At 43.2% G+C, this 19,226-nt stretch overlaps 3 protein-coding genes across 3 annotated transcripts; 2 read left to right on the forward strand and 1 right to left on the reverse strand.

The window, feature by feature from the left end:
• Positions 1–1,845: 1,845 nt before the first annotated feature.
• Positions 1,846–2,916, reverse strand: LOC125527409 (chlorophyll a-b binding protein 3C, chloroplastic-like). Its single transcript, XM_048691920.2, has one exon. The coding sequence runs from the start codon at positions 2,789–2,791 to the stop codon at positions 1,994–1,996; it is 798 nt and encodes a 265-aa protein (XP_048547877.2). The 5' UTR covers positions 2,792–2,916; the 3' UTR covers positions 1,846–1,993.
• Positions 2,917–5,673: 2,757 nt separating this feature from the next.
• Positions 5,674–10,222, forward strand: LOC125527400 (glutamate--tRNA ligase, cytoplasmic). The gene is made up of 7 exons (XM_048691911.2): positions 5,674–5,952; positions 6,703–6,869; positions 7,222–7,318; positions 7,404–7,557; positions 7,649–8,727; positions 8,827–9,291; positions 9,742–10,222. Exons 2-7 carry the CDS (start codon positions 6,724–6,726, stop codon positions 9,970–9,972), a joined length of 2,172 nt encoding a protein of 723 aa, XP_048547868.1. The 5' UTR covers positions 5,674–5,952; positions 6,703–6,723; the 3' UTR covers positions 9,973–10,222.
• Positions 10,223–14,516: 4,294 nt separating this feature from the next.
• Positions 14,517–16,526, forward strand: LOC147992399 (11S globulin seed storage protein 2-like). Its single transcript, XM_087540398.1, has 2 exons — positions 14,517–15,528; positions 16,162–16,526. Exons 1-2 carry the CDS (start codon positions 14,579–14,581, stop codon positions 16,310–16,312), a joined length of 1,101 nt encoding a protein of 366 aa, XP_087396524.1. The 5' UTR covers positions 14,517–14,578; the 3' UTR covers positions 16,313–16,526.
• Positions 16,527–19,226: the final 2,700 nt, after the last annotated feature.

Here is a 19,226-nt window from a genome sequence, read left to right on the forward strand (position 1 = left end):
AACTGATCCTGAGGATGATTCAAATATGACTGGAATAATTGAAATATCTGTGATATCTATAAATGATTTTGTAAAAAAAAGAGTTTTAAATGCAGGAAACTAATTAAATTTGATTGAAATATGACTAGAATAATTGAAATTTGTGCAAAACCTTGTGATATGTTTATGATATTGATTGAAATAATTGCATTTCCTGTGGTTGTCCGTGCATATTTTTAAACAATGATATCTCACTGATATAACTCAGAAAAATGAATAGAATTGATTTCTTAAGAATGTGCTGAAGTAAATGCCAATTCTGATCAAAATATAACACACAAAAATATTTGTAGATGTTTTACTGGAAAAGATGAAATATTTGTGAAATTGACTTGAAATATGCAAGATTGGTATACTGGAATAATGTCCAACGTCTGCAAGTATTAAGTAATAAACCAGAGCATTGCAGAGAATGATGCTAATCTATCATAGCACGAGGGGTGCATTGTCATTGTACCGATTCACTCCACCATCCTTTGAACCACGTCCTTGTCACATACGTCATTTAATTAGGACATTAAGGAACATACTTAAAAAATAATGATTATGAATGTAGACGCACACAATGACACAACGCCTACTGAAAAATGGGTTGGAGTTGTGGAGTTTCAAGATTGACGAAGTCACCACGGGCACTCCACTATCGACAGAAATGTCACCTCCTACTGAAACAATAGTTTGCATTAATGAGACACCAAAGCATCAGCTGAGATTTGATTGCTGGTGGGCTAGGGATACCACCACCCTCCTAACCATATATCCACTGGTTGGTTCTCTAAAGAAAGTGTGTTGAAACTATTTAAAATCAAGGATATAATTCATTTCCACTACACAGTAATAGTCTGTTGTGAGGTCCGAAGTAGGCGCCGATCACCGCTTTACTAGTTCAAGATATCGTGAAGTGTAGAAACCCTACATGCTAATTATTGTAGGTACTCCCTCCGTTCCAAAATTATTGTAGTGGTTTTGGTTTAAAATTTGAACTAAAACCACGACAATAGTTTTGGAACAGAGGGAGTAATATTCATCTGTCTAACTGTTCCTAACTTGAGTTGCCATATAAGCACCCAAGGTTCACTTACAGTTTATTAAACTACAATGGTAACTAAACAGTAGTTTGCCATGATACAGTTCTTACCGTGTTTATCGTACATGTGAGCAAGAAAATATTTAAGAGCGTCATAACACAACATCATAATAGAAGCAAAATTACAGAGCTAGCAATTCCTGTCCTTCACTAATTTATCCATGCAAAATTACAGAGTTAGCAATTCCTGTCCATAAATACATGTAGCTGCATGCCTCAATCCACCCCGCACAACCTTATAAAAGATGTCCCTAAAATACAAGCAAAATTATAGAGCTAGCTATATATTCCTGTCCATAAAATACGTCTATGCGTCCATCCACATACTTCATGGAGAAATACACTGCAATATCTGCCGAGCCATTCACAACACTAGAGTGAACGCTGTCACTATGCTTTCAGAATTCCTTTGCCCTAGTACACTTCAAGCCTAGGTTCAGGGGTGCTCAGTTTTTTCACGAACTTTCAGAAACATTGCATGCCAATGCATTAGTAAAACTGAACGAAAATGACTCTTTGTACAACTTTGGGGCTGGCCGGCGTTCAACCATACAAGCAAACGGGCTCTCCGAACAGACAGCATGATCACGATGGTCGATGGACCATAAGAAAATGAGAGCATAAGTTGCCATCACGAAGAGCGACCTCTGACTAAGTAACGCCCAAGTATTCATCGTTCTCATTTCTCATGGAGCAACACACAGGCTACATCCAGGACATGAAGCAAGCGGGCAGATCAAACCATTTCCCCAAAGATCCTTGTAATTTACACCATGATGTTACAATTTGAACCACCCATTATGTGTGCAGTTCACCGCAGTTGCCTTGATATATGGCTACAACTCGCAGCTAGCGAGCGCCAACGCCTCACTTGCCGGGGACAAAGTTTGTGGCAAACGCCCATGCGTTGTTGTTGACAGGGTCGGAGAGGTGGTCAGCGAGGTTCTCGAGTGGGCCCTTGCCGGTGACGATGGCCTGCACGAAGAAGCCAAACATAGAGAACATGGCGAGGCGACCGTTCTTGACTTCCTTCACCTTGAGCTCCGCGAATGCCTCTGGATCGTCGGCCAAGCCCAGTGGGTCGAAGCTGCCCCCGGGGTAGAGTGGGTCGACTACCTCACCGAGTGGGCCGCCAGCAATGCGGTACCCCTCAACAGCGCCCATGAGCACGACTTGGCATGCCCAAATAGCAAGGATGCTTTGTGCATGCACGAGGCTGGGGTTGCCCAGGTAGTCGAGGCCACCCTCGCTGAAGATCTGGGAACCGGCCTTGAACCATACCGCCTCGCCGAACTTGACGCCGTTGCGTGCAAGAAGCTCGGGGAAGACGCATCCAAGCGCACCGAGCATGGCCCACCGGCAGTGGATCACCTCGAGCTCCCGGTTCTTGGCAAAGGTCTCGGGGTCGGCCGAGAGCCCGGCGGTGTCCCATCCGTAGTCGCCGGGGAACTCGCCGGTCAAGTAGCTCGGGGGCTCTCCGGAAAGCGGGCCGAGGTAGAGCACACGGTCGGCACCGTACCATGGGCTGCCTGATGAAACCGGCTTGGCCTTTGCAGCGGTCTTGCGCATAGTGACACGGGCCTCACCAAAGAGAGCTGATGAAGCCACGTTCTTCACCGACTTGCCGGCGAAGGTCGAGGAGAGGGACATGGTGGTGGTCGCCATTGCGCTGCTAAGGTGGGAGGTGTATTGTGTGTTCTCCAAACAATGAAAACTGAAGAGTGTGGAGATGGTTTGAGTCGTGTGGAGGATGGAGCTATTTAAGGAACTGGAGCTAACATAGGGGATTGTGCTCTGGTCTGTGTGTGTGTGTGTGTACCGACAAGATAGATATAGACAGGGAAAAAATCGTGATCTTCGATGCTATTGGTGCAGCAGGGATCTCGTCATCCCTCAGGACGTGGCAACTTGAGACCCAGAGAAAGGAGATATGTTGTGGCTAGGCCTAGGGATCTTGTTGGAGAATGGAGACGTGTGATTGGATGATGGATCACATGTTGATTCTCACATCATCAGCTAGCTCACGGTCTGCATGCAACGTGGCAGTAAACTTGTCTCTGATGAAGTAGGCGGCGCAAGTGTGGTCAAGAAAGTGATGGCAATTTTAGGCCATACGATCATTATTTATTTCTTTATTACTTTCTTTGCTGGTGAACTATACATGAAAGCCTCAACATCCGAGAATACGCCATGTAAAAATAAAAGTTCGCCTCTTTTACTCCTACTAGAATAAGGCATTACCAAAATGAGCCACGTCTTGAAAAACAAGAACATGTTAAGTGTGATTTTTTAACTAAAGAGTAAATAACACCAAAGGCAAACACAAACTTGTCCACAGAGAGCATCAATTGCCACAGCGTTATTTTGACATCTTAGAGCATCACTAACTGAATTCTCAAAAACGCTTAACTCTTCAAAGGATTTCATGTTAAGGAGTTAAGTTGTAGCTAACCAAACCCTCAAACGGTTAACTCAAAAGTTTAAGAAGTTAAGCCTCGAAAGTTTCCCAATTAGCGTAAATTTGAGCGCCTCAAAGTTTCAACAAAAGATTCTCGTTGCTCCTCTCGTGCCCGCGGCGCCTCCTCTTCCTGCCCCCGCCACTGCAGGCACCAGATAGCCACTGCAGGCCCGGACACCCCAATTGCATCGGGAATGGAACCGCCCACCACCTTTGCACCATAGGCGACTCCTCCCGCCAGCGTTACACCACCAGCGTAAATGAATGCGGCAAGGATATGGCTCGGAACGAAGACCACCATGCTCTTTGTCACGCCGTCCACGAAGGTCGGCCGCAAGGCTACACCGTCACAAAGACAACCGGCCCCCCTTTAATTGCTTCAGCCAACGGCAAGCGGATGAAGAAGCCAGGCGGGCAAGGCCCTCGATAAGGTGACAACAAAGAAGAGGGATAAGTCATCAACTTTGTAGTCATTGGGGAATCAGAGTGGCCGGGGAACGGTGGCGGTGGTTCCATCCCAATCGTCCTATGCTACTACAAGAGGAGGTTGGGGCGGAGGGAGTCGTCGTGGGGTTCGGATTGTTAGTGTCGTTGTCGCCTTAGATGGGGGAGAGCAGAGAAGTCGCTCTCGAGCCATCGCCTTTGCATCCGCATGGGAACCACGCAAGCACTCATCATCCCTAGCTACCTAATGGGTCGGTCCCTTAGGCCGAATACTCCAATCAACCAATATACTGTGTTTCAGCCGCCAGAGTAGCGTCTCCTTAGGAGAGCCAGCCCACGAAACACAAACGAGGCGCCTAGATCAGATCAGACGGCCAGATCAGAAAAATGTACGGTCCAGGTGTCTGAAGGCGTGAGAGACTGGGGATTAGGTTCAGTTTTACCGTCCTAAATTCCAACTAAAAATAAGTATAATTAGCCTCAAAAAGAGTTACTTTTGTGTACCAAATTGTGTCATCCACTACATAGACAACAATTGAAAGGCCCTCTACTAGACAACCACAGGTACCGGCCCATCATGGTGAAGCCGACCGCATGCAACCGCCAAGGCTATATATCGCCCTTTACTGATTTCTAATAAGAATCACCAATGGGCGGGCGCTGGCAGGCCCGCCCAACATTATAGCGTGGCACACGGTTTTTCTTTCTTTCGGTTTTCCACTGTTTGTAGGTTGTTTTCCTCAAGTTTTCTATAGCGCTTTTTTCGGTTTTTGGTTTCACTTTCATTTTTTCTTTGGTTTTTTGGTCTCTTCATCTGTTTTTTCTTTTACCTTTCTATTTTTTTCCTCGTTTTTCCGTGTTACTTTCTTGGTTTTTTGTTTCTTTCTCTAGGTTTCACTGAGTTTCTCTGACTTTTTTTTGCTTTTGCCTTCTTTTCATTTTTCTTTTTTTCAACACATGTCTACATTTTTCATATGCATTGTATATTTTACGTATACATTAGGAATATTGTTTTACACATGTTTAAAATCTTTCCAGTACATAATTAACATTATTTTAATATATATTTTGATTTCTATTTTTTTCATACACATTGTACACTTTTCGTTTATACATCTAAAATTGATTTTATATAAATGTTTCACATTTTCAAATACATGTTTAATATTTTTACAAAATCATGTTTTGAACATTTTTAGTACATGTTAAATATTTGTTATGTACACGTTGGATTTTTTAATGATAAACAATTTTCCTGAATTAAGCAAACATTTTTTTACATTGTACAAACCTTCTTTTTTGAAAATGTCACGAACACATTTATGAAACTTGTGAACATTTTTCTAAATGTAGCATACATTTTTTATGACCAATCATTCTTTTTTAATAATACAAACATTTTTTACAATGTATAAACATTTTCTATACACGTTTTTCATTTTTCAAATACAAGATTAACCTTTTTAAAAAATTATGTAAAGTATTTTCGTAATATATATATAGCAAAATGTGATTAAAAACGGAAGTGGAAAAACGACATGACATTAGCATGATGATGGGACGCGGTTACTGGGCCGGGCCAATACCTGCTGTAGGCGAGCTGTGGACCGTGGTAGGACTCGCAGGGGTTTCCTTCGCCCTTCAGGCTTCAGAGAGACTAGTACGGTTCCTAGCCAAGTGTCAAAAAAATAATATTAGGGTTCCTAGCCGCCGCCGTCCCGCCGCCATTACTGCCGGCCGTCCGCCGCGGAGCGCCCAGCCGGCCGAAGAAGCCTCCGCTGCCCCGACGTCGGTACAGGATCCCAGCAGCGCCTCCCTCCGTCGAGCAGCTGCTCCCACTAGCAGCGCCTCCCTCCCTGGAGCAGCCGACCCCGCCCAGCAGCGCCACCGCCCGGAGCTACGCGGGCGACCAGTCCATAGGCAGGTAGCCACCACTCCTTCGTCGTCCCTCCTCCCCCCTCTTCCCTCACCCACCCTCTCCTTCCTCTTGCATCCTCTGTCTGTTCAATTTTTGTTCCTGATTTTTGTATGGGATGAGTACTTGCTGTAGGTTGGATATTGTGCGAATATAATGATGACTATTTCTTGACGAGTGCTTGCCGCATGATTTTTCCAGTGCACGTTCGAGTTTACATGTGGATGGATTTTGCTTGGAATGTGTTTGTGATAATGCTTGTAGGGGCAAATGTTTACAAATTGTAGTTCATTTTTTTTCAGATGAGCAAATGTTTTGGTTTGAACATGTTAGCTGTGAAACTTCAGTGAATGATGATATATGAAAAGGAAAGGATTAAGTTGTTTTATGTGCACGGTCTTGACCTGAAATCAAAGCTTAGCAGTTACATGCAATTCGAGAGACTAGGAGCTTTGTCTTGGTTATTATACTGGCCGAAATTTGTTAACACATTAGTACTAGTGGTATTGTTGGCATGATAGATGTTCCAAATCTTGTTTATAATTGGGAATATAGTGGTACTGTTACACTGTGTTGTTGATTTTAGCAGTCAGACCTAAAATATTACCATTTAAAGTGATTGTTTCTCTTAAAGTGATTGTTTCTCCTTTTGCGTGTTAGCTGATTGATCTTCAGGTTCCACCTTCCATATTATGCCATGCTGGCTCATGACTTGTTCATTGATCTGTCTGGCTGACAATATTTATCTGCCATTGGCAGATTTCCGCTCTTTGGTTGGCAATGGTCCGAATGGAGGTCAAACTAGCATTCCCCCAGGACAGACCGCCACTTTCCATCATTTCGGCTGCTAAGATTGCAGGTGTTTCCGTAATCATTGATCCGACCCTTGCCTCAGGTTCAGTGCCCACACTACACTTCAGTTCTGGGTAAGTGATCAGTGTTCATTTATACCTTTTAGCTTCCCTCCCTCTCTCTGATTAAGTACCACATTTCCTTTATTTTATACAAGAACTATGGACACTTTATTACCATGATATATGTTTGAATAGTTTTTTTTAAGAGCTATATGTTTGAATAGTTACTGTAGTTGGCTCTGAAGATTACCTCTTATTTTAATCTCCTCATCCTAAAATTCCTGGTTCCAGAAAATTGTGTTGATGGCACTCACGTCTGTTAGAACATTATGTGTCAAGCAAAACAGTTTTATTTGTGAAATATAGCAGTATTTTTGTATGGTATTTTGTAGTGTCTCAGTGAATCTATCATGATTCTGCACAGGGATTTTATACATGGTGTGAACACAATTCTCCGGTACATTGCACGTGCTGCATCTGTTTCCAGCTTCTATGGCCAGGACGATATTCAGGCAGCACAAGTATGTTCTGGTTTTATGGTGTTTGTCATTGATTTTCACTATCATCTCACTATGTCCTGAGTTGCTATTGTTTGCAAATCTGTAGGTTGACCAATGGCTCGAGTACGCACCACTCATTCTCTCAGGCTCTGAATTTGAAGCCGCTTGCTCATTTCTTGATGGATACTTGGCAACTCGAACCTTTTTGGTTGGTTATGGCCTATCAATTGCTGACATTGTCGTGTGGTCAAATCTCACAGGTAATTACCTGGCTTCTTTCATCGTTGAGTAATTTATTGGTCTCTCCCTCTCTCTGTGTCTTGCCTTAGAGGTCACAACTCTTTTCTTCAGGAACTGGTCAACGATGGGAAAGTCTAAGGAGGTCAAAGAAATATCAAAGCCTTGTACGCTGGTTTAACAGTGTAGCTGCAGACTATGGAGATGCACTGGATGAAGTTACATCTGCTTATGTTGGCAAGCGAGGAATTGGCAAATCTCCTGCGCCAAGTTTGAAAGAAAAGGTGCTTGGTTTGAAGGAGAACACGTCAGGTCATGAAATAGATCTCCCAGGTGCAAAAGTTGGGGAGGTTTGTGTTCGTTTTGCCCCAGAGCCTAGCGGGTATCTCCACATTGGTCATGCAAAGGCTGCACTGTTGAACAAGTATTTTGCAGAGAGATATAAAGGGCGTCTAATAGTTCGATTTGATGACACAAATCCTTCTAAGGAAAGCAATGAATTTGTGGAGAATGTCCTGAAAGATATTGAGACGCTTGGGGTTAAATACGATGTAGTTACATACACATCGGATTATTTCCCAAAGCTAATGGAAATGGCTGAAAGTTTGATTAAGCAGGGAAAGGCATATATTGATGATACACCCAAGGAGCAAATGAGGAGTGAAAGGATGGATGGTGTGGAATCTAAATGTAGGAACAGTACTGTTGAGGAGAACTTGTCCTTGTGGAAAGATATGGTTAATGGCACCACAAGGGGTACTCAGTGCTGTGTACGTGGTAAACTTGACATGCAGGACCCGAACAAATCACTTCGAGATCCTGTGTACTACCGTTGCAACCCTGATCCCCATCATCGCGTGGGCTCAAAATACAAGGTCTATCCAACATATGACTTTGCTTGTCCATTTGTTGATGCACTGGAAGGAGTCACTCATGCTCTTCGTTCAAGTGAATACCATGATCGGAATGCACAGTACTATCGTATCCTTCAAGACATGGGCCTGCGGAGGGTAGAGATCTATGAGTTCAGCAGGCTGAATATGGTTTATACCGTTCTTAGCAAGCGCAAGCTTCTGTGGTTCGTCCAAAACAAGATGGTGGAGGACTGGACTGACGCACGCTTTCCCACTGTACAAGGCATAGTACGTCGTGGTCTGAAGATTGAAGCATTGATCCAATTTATACTGGAACAGGTAATTTCTGACGAGTTGCTCTTTTATGATCTTGTAATTATATGTATATTTGAGTAACTGAGTTATTAACTCCCTTTTTTGTATTTTCTATTTGTGAAGGGTGCGTCAAAAAATCTGAATCTTATGGAGTGGGATAAACTCTGGACAATCAACAAGAAGATAGTTGATCCAATTTGTGGAAGGCATACTGCTGTGCTGAAAGAAAAACGTGTGCTTCTCACACTTTCTAATGGCCCAGAGGAACCATTTGTTCGAATCTTACCACGGCACAAGAAATACGAGGGTGCTGGGAAGAAGGCTACAACGTTCGCCAACAGAATTTGGCTAGAGTATGCTGATGCATCAGTCATTAGCGTGGGTGAGGAAGTCACTTTGATGGACTGGGGAAATGCTATCATTGGAGAAATCAAGACAGATAATGGAACAATCACTCAACTAGTTGGTGAACTCCATCTTGAAGGCTCAGTGAAGATGACAAAGCTGAAACTAACATGGCTATCAGACATTGAAGACCTTGTGTCTCTCTCTTTGGTAGATTTTGACTATCTAATTAATAAAAAGAAGGTAAGAAATCATGTTCTAAGTTCATGTTGGTAGGCATGCAATCACATGGGTGCCAGAACCATATTCTTACACTACATATGTGCTACATTATTTATTGCTCTAGCAGTATGAATGCCTTTTCACTTGGACTAGTTATTAGATACTTCTGTGGTACTGTTACTATCTGTCAACTATGCTTGGTTTGGCCAACTTATCTTTCCTCAGTAGTCAACAGCTTGAGACTTTCGATGAATTGGTTGGTCCTTGGAAACTCAACATGGCAACCTATCCATATTCCACTCCGTTAGTGTTGCAAGCAGATGTACATGATATTTAGTTTTCTTCTTTTTATATGATGTGATGATGTTTCCTTGGATGAGTTATCTCTTCGATCATTATGTCCATGTCTCAGTTCATCATTAAGTGGTACCTACATGTACTTTAGATCCTAATATCTAGCACTTTTTGCAGCTGGAAGAAGATGAGGACTTCCTTGACAATCTCAACCCTTGCACTCGCCGAGAAGCTTTAGCTCTTGGAGACCCAAACATGCGGAACGTCAAGAAAGGAGAAGTTATACAGCTCGAAAGGAAAGGGTACTACAGGTGTGATGTTCCATTTGTCCGGTCGTCCAAACCAATTGTGCTTTTTGCCATCCCAGATGGCCGACAGAAGTCCACATCGATTGCTACTGGAGCCTAGCTTCTGCAAACGATGTTGCTTGAATTGCGGTACCTTTTTGGGCATTAATGTTGCAGCCTTACTGGTATCAAACTGGTTGCAATGGCTGAAACTTGGAACTTCAGATTTTTGTTCTTCAGTGTCTCGGACTCGGTTATTCAGTATCAGTTATGTATTCCTTTCGCATGTTTGAGTGTATGCCCACTGCTACCAAGATCTGTGGATTGTGGAACAAATATCAAGATAATAATTGGCTGATCGATTCCGTATCTGTGGTAAATGTCATGCCTGAACAGTAAAGAATGTTCCTATTTAAATATTACCCCCTCCGATCCATAATAAGTGTCGCAGCTTTGAACTAATGTTGTACTAGTGAGCGTGCACGTGCGTTGCAACGCACGTTTCGACAAATAATATTTATATAAGCGTATAATTTTGAAAAATAAAAGACTGTAGTCCTTGTTGTCCCTTTCTCTCTAAAGAAAAGAAGGGAAAAAAACCTATGAAATTGTATTTTGCAGGACAGAATATACAAAAATCAAGTTTTCAGAAACCCCTAACAAACATCAGATTTGTAATCCTTGGTGCTATCAAACTATTAGCACACTTGTGCCAAGATTAAATTTGGATATTTTATGACAGCCAGTAAGCTTAGCAAAGTTGTGCCAAGATTAAATTTATACACAAATATATACATGTTGTAGATACTATATGGAAATTTTAGGGCAATCGATAGCGATTCGGCGTCTGTTATCTGACGAATTGCCTATTTCAAGAATGTCATGTGAAGTTTGAGCGGACCAAGAAGAAATCACAATGGTATAATATGTCACACTTCAAGTTCGATGAGCAACTCCTAGATAACATAACATATCAATTATAGGACATCTTTAGTTCTACTTGGTCTGGTGTAAAAATGGAATCAAACATTTCATGAGCATTTCATAATGTCTCTATTTTCTTGTGTGAACTTGATAGAGCTTATGAAACATATAAGCATTGTCTAAGTGAACATGGCAAAGATGCAAACTTGGAACAAAGATTGAAAAAATCAGCAGTGGTCTTTGGAAGAACTGAGTTCACTCCCTTTGGATATGGACGTTTGTTATCTTCAGAAGTTCAATTGTTGGGCTCAACAACAACGACCGAGTTGCGCAATGGCACCACTCGTGAGTGGGGCAATTTTTTCCCCACTCTCAGTTTCTCTCAGCTTGTCCTCATTAAGGTGCAAATTCAGACAAACACTATTTGTTACGTATACAGTTGTAGAACGCTTAGAAGCAACAAAAAACTCAGTAAAGCATTCGACAAAAAGGTAATTAAGAGAGGGAATTTTATAACATTTTCTATATGACATGTATGGCATGCATGGGATTTTCAATAGAAAAATTGCAGCAACAACTGAAATCACCGAAATTCAGTGAATTTCAGTAATTTCGGTTTGCATTTCGGCCAAAAGACCGAAATATTCACTTGAATTTAAAAAAATAGATGAAAATTTTGAATAATATATTTTGAATTCCTATGTGCTACTGAAAATGCTGAAATTTTGAAAAATACATTTGAATTCCTATGTACTATGTGTCCACTGAAATTAATGAAATTCAGTAAATTTCAACGAAATCTCACTGGAAGTGAAAACCACGTGCATGCCATACTTTCTCTGCTAAACTTGAAAGATTAAACATGATCTAAACATGTCCTATAGGCACCATGCTATCAACATCTTAGCAGTGGAGAAAGGCTACTATTCGAGGATGCCATACTGTACAATAAGGAGCTATCATAATTATTGCTTTGCAAAGCTAACCAGAAAAGAAAAAAGGAATGCACACAAAATTTGGGAAGACCAAAGCCACACAAATACCTACCTAGTTGAGATGATTATAGTCTCAGGAAAATAAATCATACTAAATTCTCAACACATAAATAAGCAACCTTAAAGGGTAAAAAAATGAAGGAAATGCCTATGTCATGAAGCTATTCATTATTCATGTGCATATCCTTTTGAAGCAACCACATGTCAGTTTAGTTCACAAAAAGGAAAATCTCATGTCAGTTCAAGTGTTCATGTGCACAAGAACTTCCTCAAAGGATTATATAACCAACTAATTCATGATTCATATATCTACAAAAATATATGCATAAAAAAGCACCATCTTTTTTCCGGGAAGAAGATCAAGCGTTATGAAGCAAATTCCATCTGTATGTAAATCACCACTGACCTGAATCTATTGAGGCTTCCATGTTGCGAAGAACACCATTAATATGGCATCACACCATTGAACTGCAGCCTAGGAAGGTTGGGAGAGAATGATTCTGTTACACTTCTTTTTCCACAATCCAAAGAAAAAAGAGGAGCTAAAAATCAAAAGTGTCCAGTATTGAAAGACAACTTGTTTCATGGTTTCAGCCAAGAAAACTGTAACCAAAAACTTTCAATTTATCACGGATTAAAAGAAAAATACAATATATTTTTTCTAACACGCCCCTTATCAATCTAAAGGTGCATATGCTATCTTGTACGTGTATTCCATCTGTATGTAAATCATCACTGACCCTCCTCGCAGCAACTTCTCCAGATCTCAGCGTCTGGTGCATCTTCTGCGGCCCTTCGTCTTGCACTCCAGGCTTCCTCGTCTCCCCGCCCTCGCATCGCTGCTGCTCCTGCTCATCTGCGGGGCTGAGGTACATGTCGTGTGGAAGTAGAGGAATTGGAGTGGTAGCGGGGAAACCTTACCATGGTTGCATGCTCGGGGGAGAGAGAACAGAGTGGAGTCAAGGAAGAGAAAGCCAACATCGCCCTACAATAACTACACCGACTCCCTCGGGATAAATCAGGGATGCAGGACGATGTTTGAAGGGGCACTGCAGCCGGCAAAGGATGCGCCACTGGAGATCTTCTTGGCCGCCTCGCCGCCAGCGAGATGGGTAGACGACGGGACCGGATGACCGAGAGGCGCCGTTGCGGGGCGTGCGTGCCGGGCGCTGCCGCAAGGCGAGACATCGTCGGCGGGAGGGCGGCGGCAGTGTGAGGCGCGACAAAGTGTTGCGGCCGACGGGGTTGCGCATAGGTGGGAGCGCAGGGCGGCGAGGTGCCGACGGAGCAGAAGAAGCAATGGTGGAGCAGAGGGCAGCGACCCACTGGTAGGAGAGGGTGGTGGCCAGATGAAAGAGGCAGCGAAGCGTAGGAGCACCGTGCGACGACCAGCGGCTAGATGGGAAGGCGGGGGAGAGAGGCAGAGGGCGTGAGGAAATCGTGCGATCGTGCAATGAGAGCAGTTGCTATTTCGGGAAGGTAAAACTAATTAGCGGCGGGATGACTGCGGGCTGCTGAAGGCACTAAACGTGTTTAGCACTACAAACATTGGAGCCGCGTGGACCATCAGATCGAGTTATTTGGATGAATGAGATTGTTTGGTTCTCCGCCCTCTCGTGCTTTTATAGAGGTAGTAGATTAACCTTAGTTTAAAACCGCGACACTTATTTTGGATCGGAGGAAGTACCTTTTATTTTATCTATATTGCAGTCCTTTTTGGGAGTTAACTCAGTTCTGTTCTTGTCATGTACTCCATCCGTTTCTAAATATAAGACTTTTTAGACATTCCAATACGGACTATATACGGAGCAAAATAATTGAATCTACACCCTAAAATATGACTACATTTGTATGTAGTACGTATTGAAATCTCTACAAGGTTTTATATTTAGAAACGGAGGGAATATTAATGAAACACTGGCTTATCTGCTGTGTTTTTGTAACATAACGGTGTGTTGTGTAAATTTGCTGAGGTTTTAACGTGGGTGCTTAACTTGATCTCATGTCCTATCACAAGGCTTGGTCTCTCTAGAGTGGAGTATATTGTCTAAGGATCTGTTTTGCCCATGAAGGGTGACTCTGATTTGGCCGATTTTTAGAGGGCAAGTCATTTGCAAGAAAATTGGTGACAATCTTCCCTAATTCGAGATTCCGCCTCGGCAAATTCTAGCATAACGGGCATCGAACCAAACGAGCATAGTTCATGATGGATCACCGATACAAACACAAACTGAATTCCAGTGAAATATAAGATTACAAACTCCTATGAGTAGCACCATCATCAACCTTATTTTTCTCAAAGATTACAAACTCGCAAATGCTATATTCGCAGTTATTCTCCTCAGAGTGATCAAGGATCAACTCCTGTTCACAAAATCTACTTTCATCAACCAAGAAAGACGGAAAGTTTTCGCATAACAACGAATGCTCTGCACAAAATTGAAAAAATGCTTGGGCCACAAGAATACGACATGGGATTCACGTATGTACGGAATCATGCGCACCGGTAAGCAAACCATACGTGTTCCGTCATCAAATACTCTATATCCTTTTATCTTGCACAAAAAAAAATCCTTATCCTAATCACGAATTCACGATCCGGTCTCCTAGTAGTAGCTATTCAACAGGATTTTGTTAGCTCCAACAAACAAACTGGAGTTAGTATACTTTTCCTAATCATTATCCATCGGCTATAAATACTCACCCTTCCGCAGCCACCTCCCCCATCTCATTCATCAACGTCCTCTCCAAAACCTCATCATCAACCTCATCAGCTCCTAGCCCTACCGATCCACCGATCCATCGACGATGGTGCAGCGCACGTCCCCCGCCGAGGCCATGTCCATGGACCTGTCCCCGAAGAAGCCCGCCAAGGCCTACGGCGGCGACGGTGGCGCCTACTACGACTGGTCCCCCGCCGACCTGCCCATGCTCGGCGCGGCCTCCATCGGCGCCGCCAAGCTGCACCTCGCCGCCGGCGGCCTCTCCCTCCCCAGCTACTCCGACTCGACCAAGGTCGCCTACGTCCTCCAGGGCGCCGGCGCCTGCGGGGTCGTCCTCCCGGAGGCCGCCAGGGAGAAGGTGATCCCCGTCAAGGAGGGCGACGCCCTCGCGCTCCCCTTCGGCGCCGTCACCTGGTGGCACAACGCCGCCGCGGGCGAGCTCGTGGTGCTCTTCCTCGGCGACACCTCCAAGGGCCACCGCCCCGGCCGCTTCACCAACTTCCAGCTCACGGGCGCCTCCGGCATCTTCACCGGCTTCTCCACCGAGTTCGTCGCGCGCGCGTGGGACCTGGACCAGGACTCCGCCGCCAAGCTCGTCTCCACCCAGCCCGGCTCCGGCATCGTGAAGCTCGCCGAGGGACACAGGATGCCGGCGCCGCGGCCCGAGGACCGTGACGGCATGGTGCTCAACTGCCTGGAGGCGCCGCTGGACGTGGACATCAAGGGCGGCGGGCGCGTGGTGGTGCTCAACACGGCCAACCTGCCGCTGGTGAAGGAGGTCGGGCTCGGCGCCGACCTCGTGAGGATCGACGCGCACTCCATGTGCTCGCCGGGCTTCTCGTGCGACTCGGCGTACCAGGTGACGTACATCGTGCGCGGGAGCGGGCGCGTGCAGGTGGTGGGCATCGACGGCACCCGCGTGCTGGAGACCCGCGCCGAGGGTGGGTGCCTCTTCATCGTGCCCAGGTTCTTCGTCGTCTCCAAGATCGCCGACGACACCGGCATGGAGTGGTTCTCCATCATCACCACTCCCAAGTACGTATATACTTCTTCTTCAGTGAACCGTGGGAGACTTCCACATTTTTAATTTCTAATAACTGCACCGTAGTAGAACTCTTGAAGCATGTGTACCAGATCTGCTGGCATGCACTATTTTTGTTCGGTATATGCTGTCTAAGTATTTCAAAATTCAAGTATATTAATTATTTCCAATCTACCATACAATTATTGGGTGCACAGTTAATCAAAAAAGGTTCACTTAAATAGTTGCGATTTTTATATTCTTTACATTGCCATGGTATCTTGTCTAGCTGCATTTTGGTAGCAACAATATAGATATAAACATAGAAATAAAATGGTAGCTTAACATACACTTCTTTTTTCAGGAATTTATATATATTGGAGTAATTCTTTAGGAGATGTCAACGAAATTATTGATACTACTTTATGCCCTTTCTTGTGAAAAAGGTTCTTATAAATTTTGAAATTTCACCGCATATAGTCACATACACACAAACTAAGTATTCATCGTAGCTTGTTTTCTTTGTCATAAAGTGAACCAAGGTCAACCTAAACTATATTTTACTGCACATCTCAAAGCAATTGCATTGTAGAGATAAACGATGCTACATTTGATCTCAACTAATTTTTGTTTCATCTAAAATGTAGCCCAATCTTTAGCCACTTGGCGGGGAGGACTTCGGTGTGGAAGGCAATATCACCGGCGGTGCTAGAGACGGCCTTCAACACAACTCCAGAGATGGAGAAGATGTTCCGCTCCAAGAGGCTCGACTCCGAGATCTTCTTCGCTCCCAACTAAATTGTCATGCAGCCACTCATCCATCTCGACTTGGCTAGCCACAAGCATCTTAAATCTAGTTTCTCTTAGACGTGGGTTCAGGGTCTATTAAATTGAAGTTTGTCTCTTTTTATTTAGTTAGCAGATGTAATAAACAGATGGATGTGGCCAAACTGGCCATGGTTAAGTTTAGTATTCTTTTCGAGAACAATGTGATATGCGCTTTAAACTGCTAGATATAGTATCATTTATGGATTGGTTTTACCACTTGTTGCCAACTTTTTCCCGCTATTATTTTTTTACTAGTATGTGTTATATCTTCTTGATGAGATCTTTTATGTCACGTTCAAATCGTTGGACCATTAATTTGTAAGATCTAATGGTGAAAGCTAATCCATACGACTCAATCATGCAAGCATTATATATATGACCAACCATAGTAATATATGGGTTTTAGGGATAAGACGTATGGATGACAAGTCCTACAAATCAAGGAGACGCCATGTCATTTGTTCAAGCACGGCAAGATTTGTATATCATAATAATCAGTAGATTTATGCACATATACATGCCATCAACAATGGCTTGGCATCACATAATCGTAAGAATTATAGATAAATAATCCAATAGCAGACTCGCGGAATAGGTGAAGAAGTACAAAACTCATGCAAATAGAATATCGTCTAGATATTTGCATGACCATTTAGTTTATAGGTTTTTAAATTTTGGAAAATGTAAATGAAGTCTAGAAAACATGAAACTTGGCATTGTGTATGTGAACTCCGTATGTTATGGTAAAAATTTATATAGTTTTAAAAAAGTTGGCATGTACACTGCTTAGAAACCGAACTATCTCTGAGGAAGAATTGTGGTTTTAATAGTGAATGCATCAGATTTGAAGGCGAATTCACATTTGCTTCATCGTGTGACCTTGGAAAATTTTCTACAATCAACATACACCATGGCATCCTCCATGTTCAAATTTGACATTTGTCGGGGTTCATTTGCTATATTTAAGTCATTAAGTGCATTTGTTGATATTTAATGGTTATAATTCAAATTTGAACTCCGAGTACATGAAATAGTGCACAAAAATGGTATGAAAATCGTATTTTGGGTCTTGAGTATACTAGTATACTTATACAAGAAATGATAAGAAACTTCAAAAATCTCTATCGCAAGAGTCAACCACAAAAGTTGAATTTTTTGGTTTTTTTATTCTAGAAACTGTAAGTGAAGTCTGAAAATATGAAACTTGGCATGGTGTCATGATATGTCCTCAGTATGCTGTGGTAAAAATTTGAGACGATCTCACAAAAGTTGGCATGTACATGCTTAGAAACTGAACCATCTTGAACGAAGAATTGTGGCACTAGTGCAGAACCGGGCATTATCACCGGTTCGGAAAGCCCTTTAGTGCCGGTTCTGTAACCGGCACTAAAGGGTGAGGACTAAAGCCCCCCCCCCCCCCAGTACCAGTTCAGCACGAACCGCCACTAAAGAGCCACCAAGTGGCACGAGCCAGCACCGGGGGCGTGGAGTCCTTTAGTACCGCTTTGTAACACCAACCGGTACTAAAGGGGCTGATGGGGCCCAAGCCTGGCAACAGCCTGCCACAACCTCTTTAGTACCGGTTCATGAACCGGTACTAAAGGTCCACCACGAACCGGTACTAATGAGTGCCGCCCACCTAGCCGTTCGAACCGACACTAATGGTCACATTAGTGCCGGTTCAATTACAAACCGGGACTAATGAGCTTCACATTAGGCCATTTTTCTACTGGTGTGGTTTGGAGAGTGAACGCGGTGGGTTTGATGCGAGTTGACATTTGCTTCATGGTTTGACCTTGATTTTTTTGTACAGTCAACATACACAATGGCAACCTTCATGTTCAAATTTGTCATTTTTTGGGATACATTTGTTCTATTCAAGCCATTAAGTTCATTTATAGGCATTTAATGGATACTATTCAAATTTGAACTATGAGTACATGAAATAGTGCACAAAAGCCGTTTGGAAAATCATATTCAGGGTCTTGATTATATTTTAATTCCATATACAAGAAAAGTGAAAATAAATTTGAAAGATCTATATGTCGAGAGTCACCCACAAACATTGATTTTTTAAATTCTATAAAATATAAATGAAGTCCGAACAGATGGTATGCAAGATACAACCATGTCCAAACAAAATCAGAATTGCATATTCCAATCGTATGCAATAGGAAATGAGCATCACACATGGTGCTTTGTCCCAATCGTGTGCAATAGAGATGAGCATTACACAAGTTTTTCTGTTTTATGTTGGATGAGTCCCCCCATCCCACACCATCACTACGTGACGGTTTGTAGTTGTTTGTGCAAAGGCCCTTTTTCTACATGTGCGATGCATGTTTTTGCACTAGTGGTTTTGATGATCCTATAACGCGTGTGATACTACACGGTAACAATCGCTCAACAACCTCTAGGAGTTTAATGCTCACGCCACTATCCAATCAATCTTACCATGAAGGGCTAAGAATGCAACTGAGAACAAGCCAAAGGAATTATATGTTGTGTGGATACTATAAGTTGATATAGTATAGATAAAAGTATGGGATTCCATAGTTTTTGTTCTGGTCGTTATACATAAACAAAGTATATAATTGTGTTGGGGAACGTTGCAGAAAACAAAAAAATCCTACGTTTCACCAAGACCGATCTATGGAGTCAACTAGCAACGAGAGGAGAGTGCATCTACATACCCTTGTAGATCGCGTGCGGAAGCGTTCAAGAGAACGGGGATGATGGAGTCGTACTCGTCGTGATCCAAATCACCGATGACCTAGTGCCGAACGGACGGCACCTCCGCGTTCAACACACGTACGGAGCGGATGACGTCTCCTCCTTCTTGATCCAGCAAGGGGGAAGAAGAGGTTGATGAAGATCCAGCAGC

This window comes from Triticum urartu, chromosome 1A, assembly GCF_056163025.1.
Source record: "Triticum urartu cultivar PI428250 chromosome 1A, HENAU_Tu73, whole genome shotgun sequence".
Classification (NCBI taxonomy): Eukaryota; Viridiplantae; Streptophyta; class Magnoliopsida; order Poales; family Poaceae; genus Triticum; species Triticum urartu.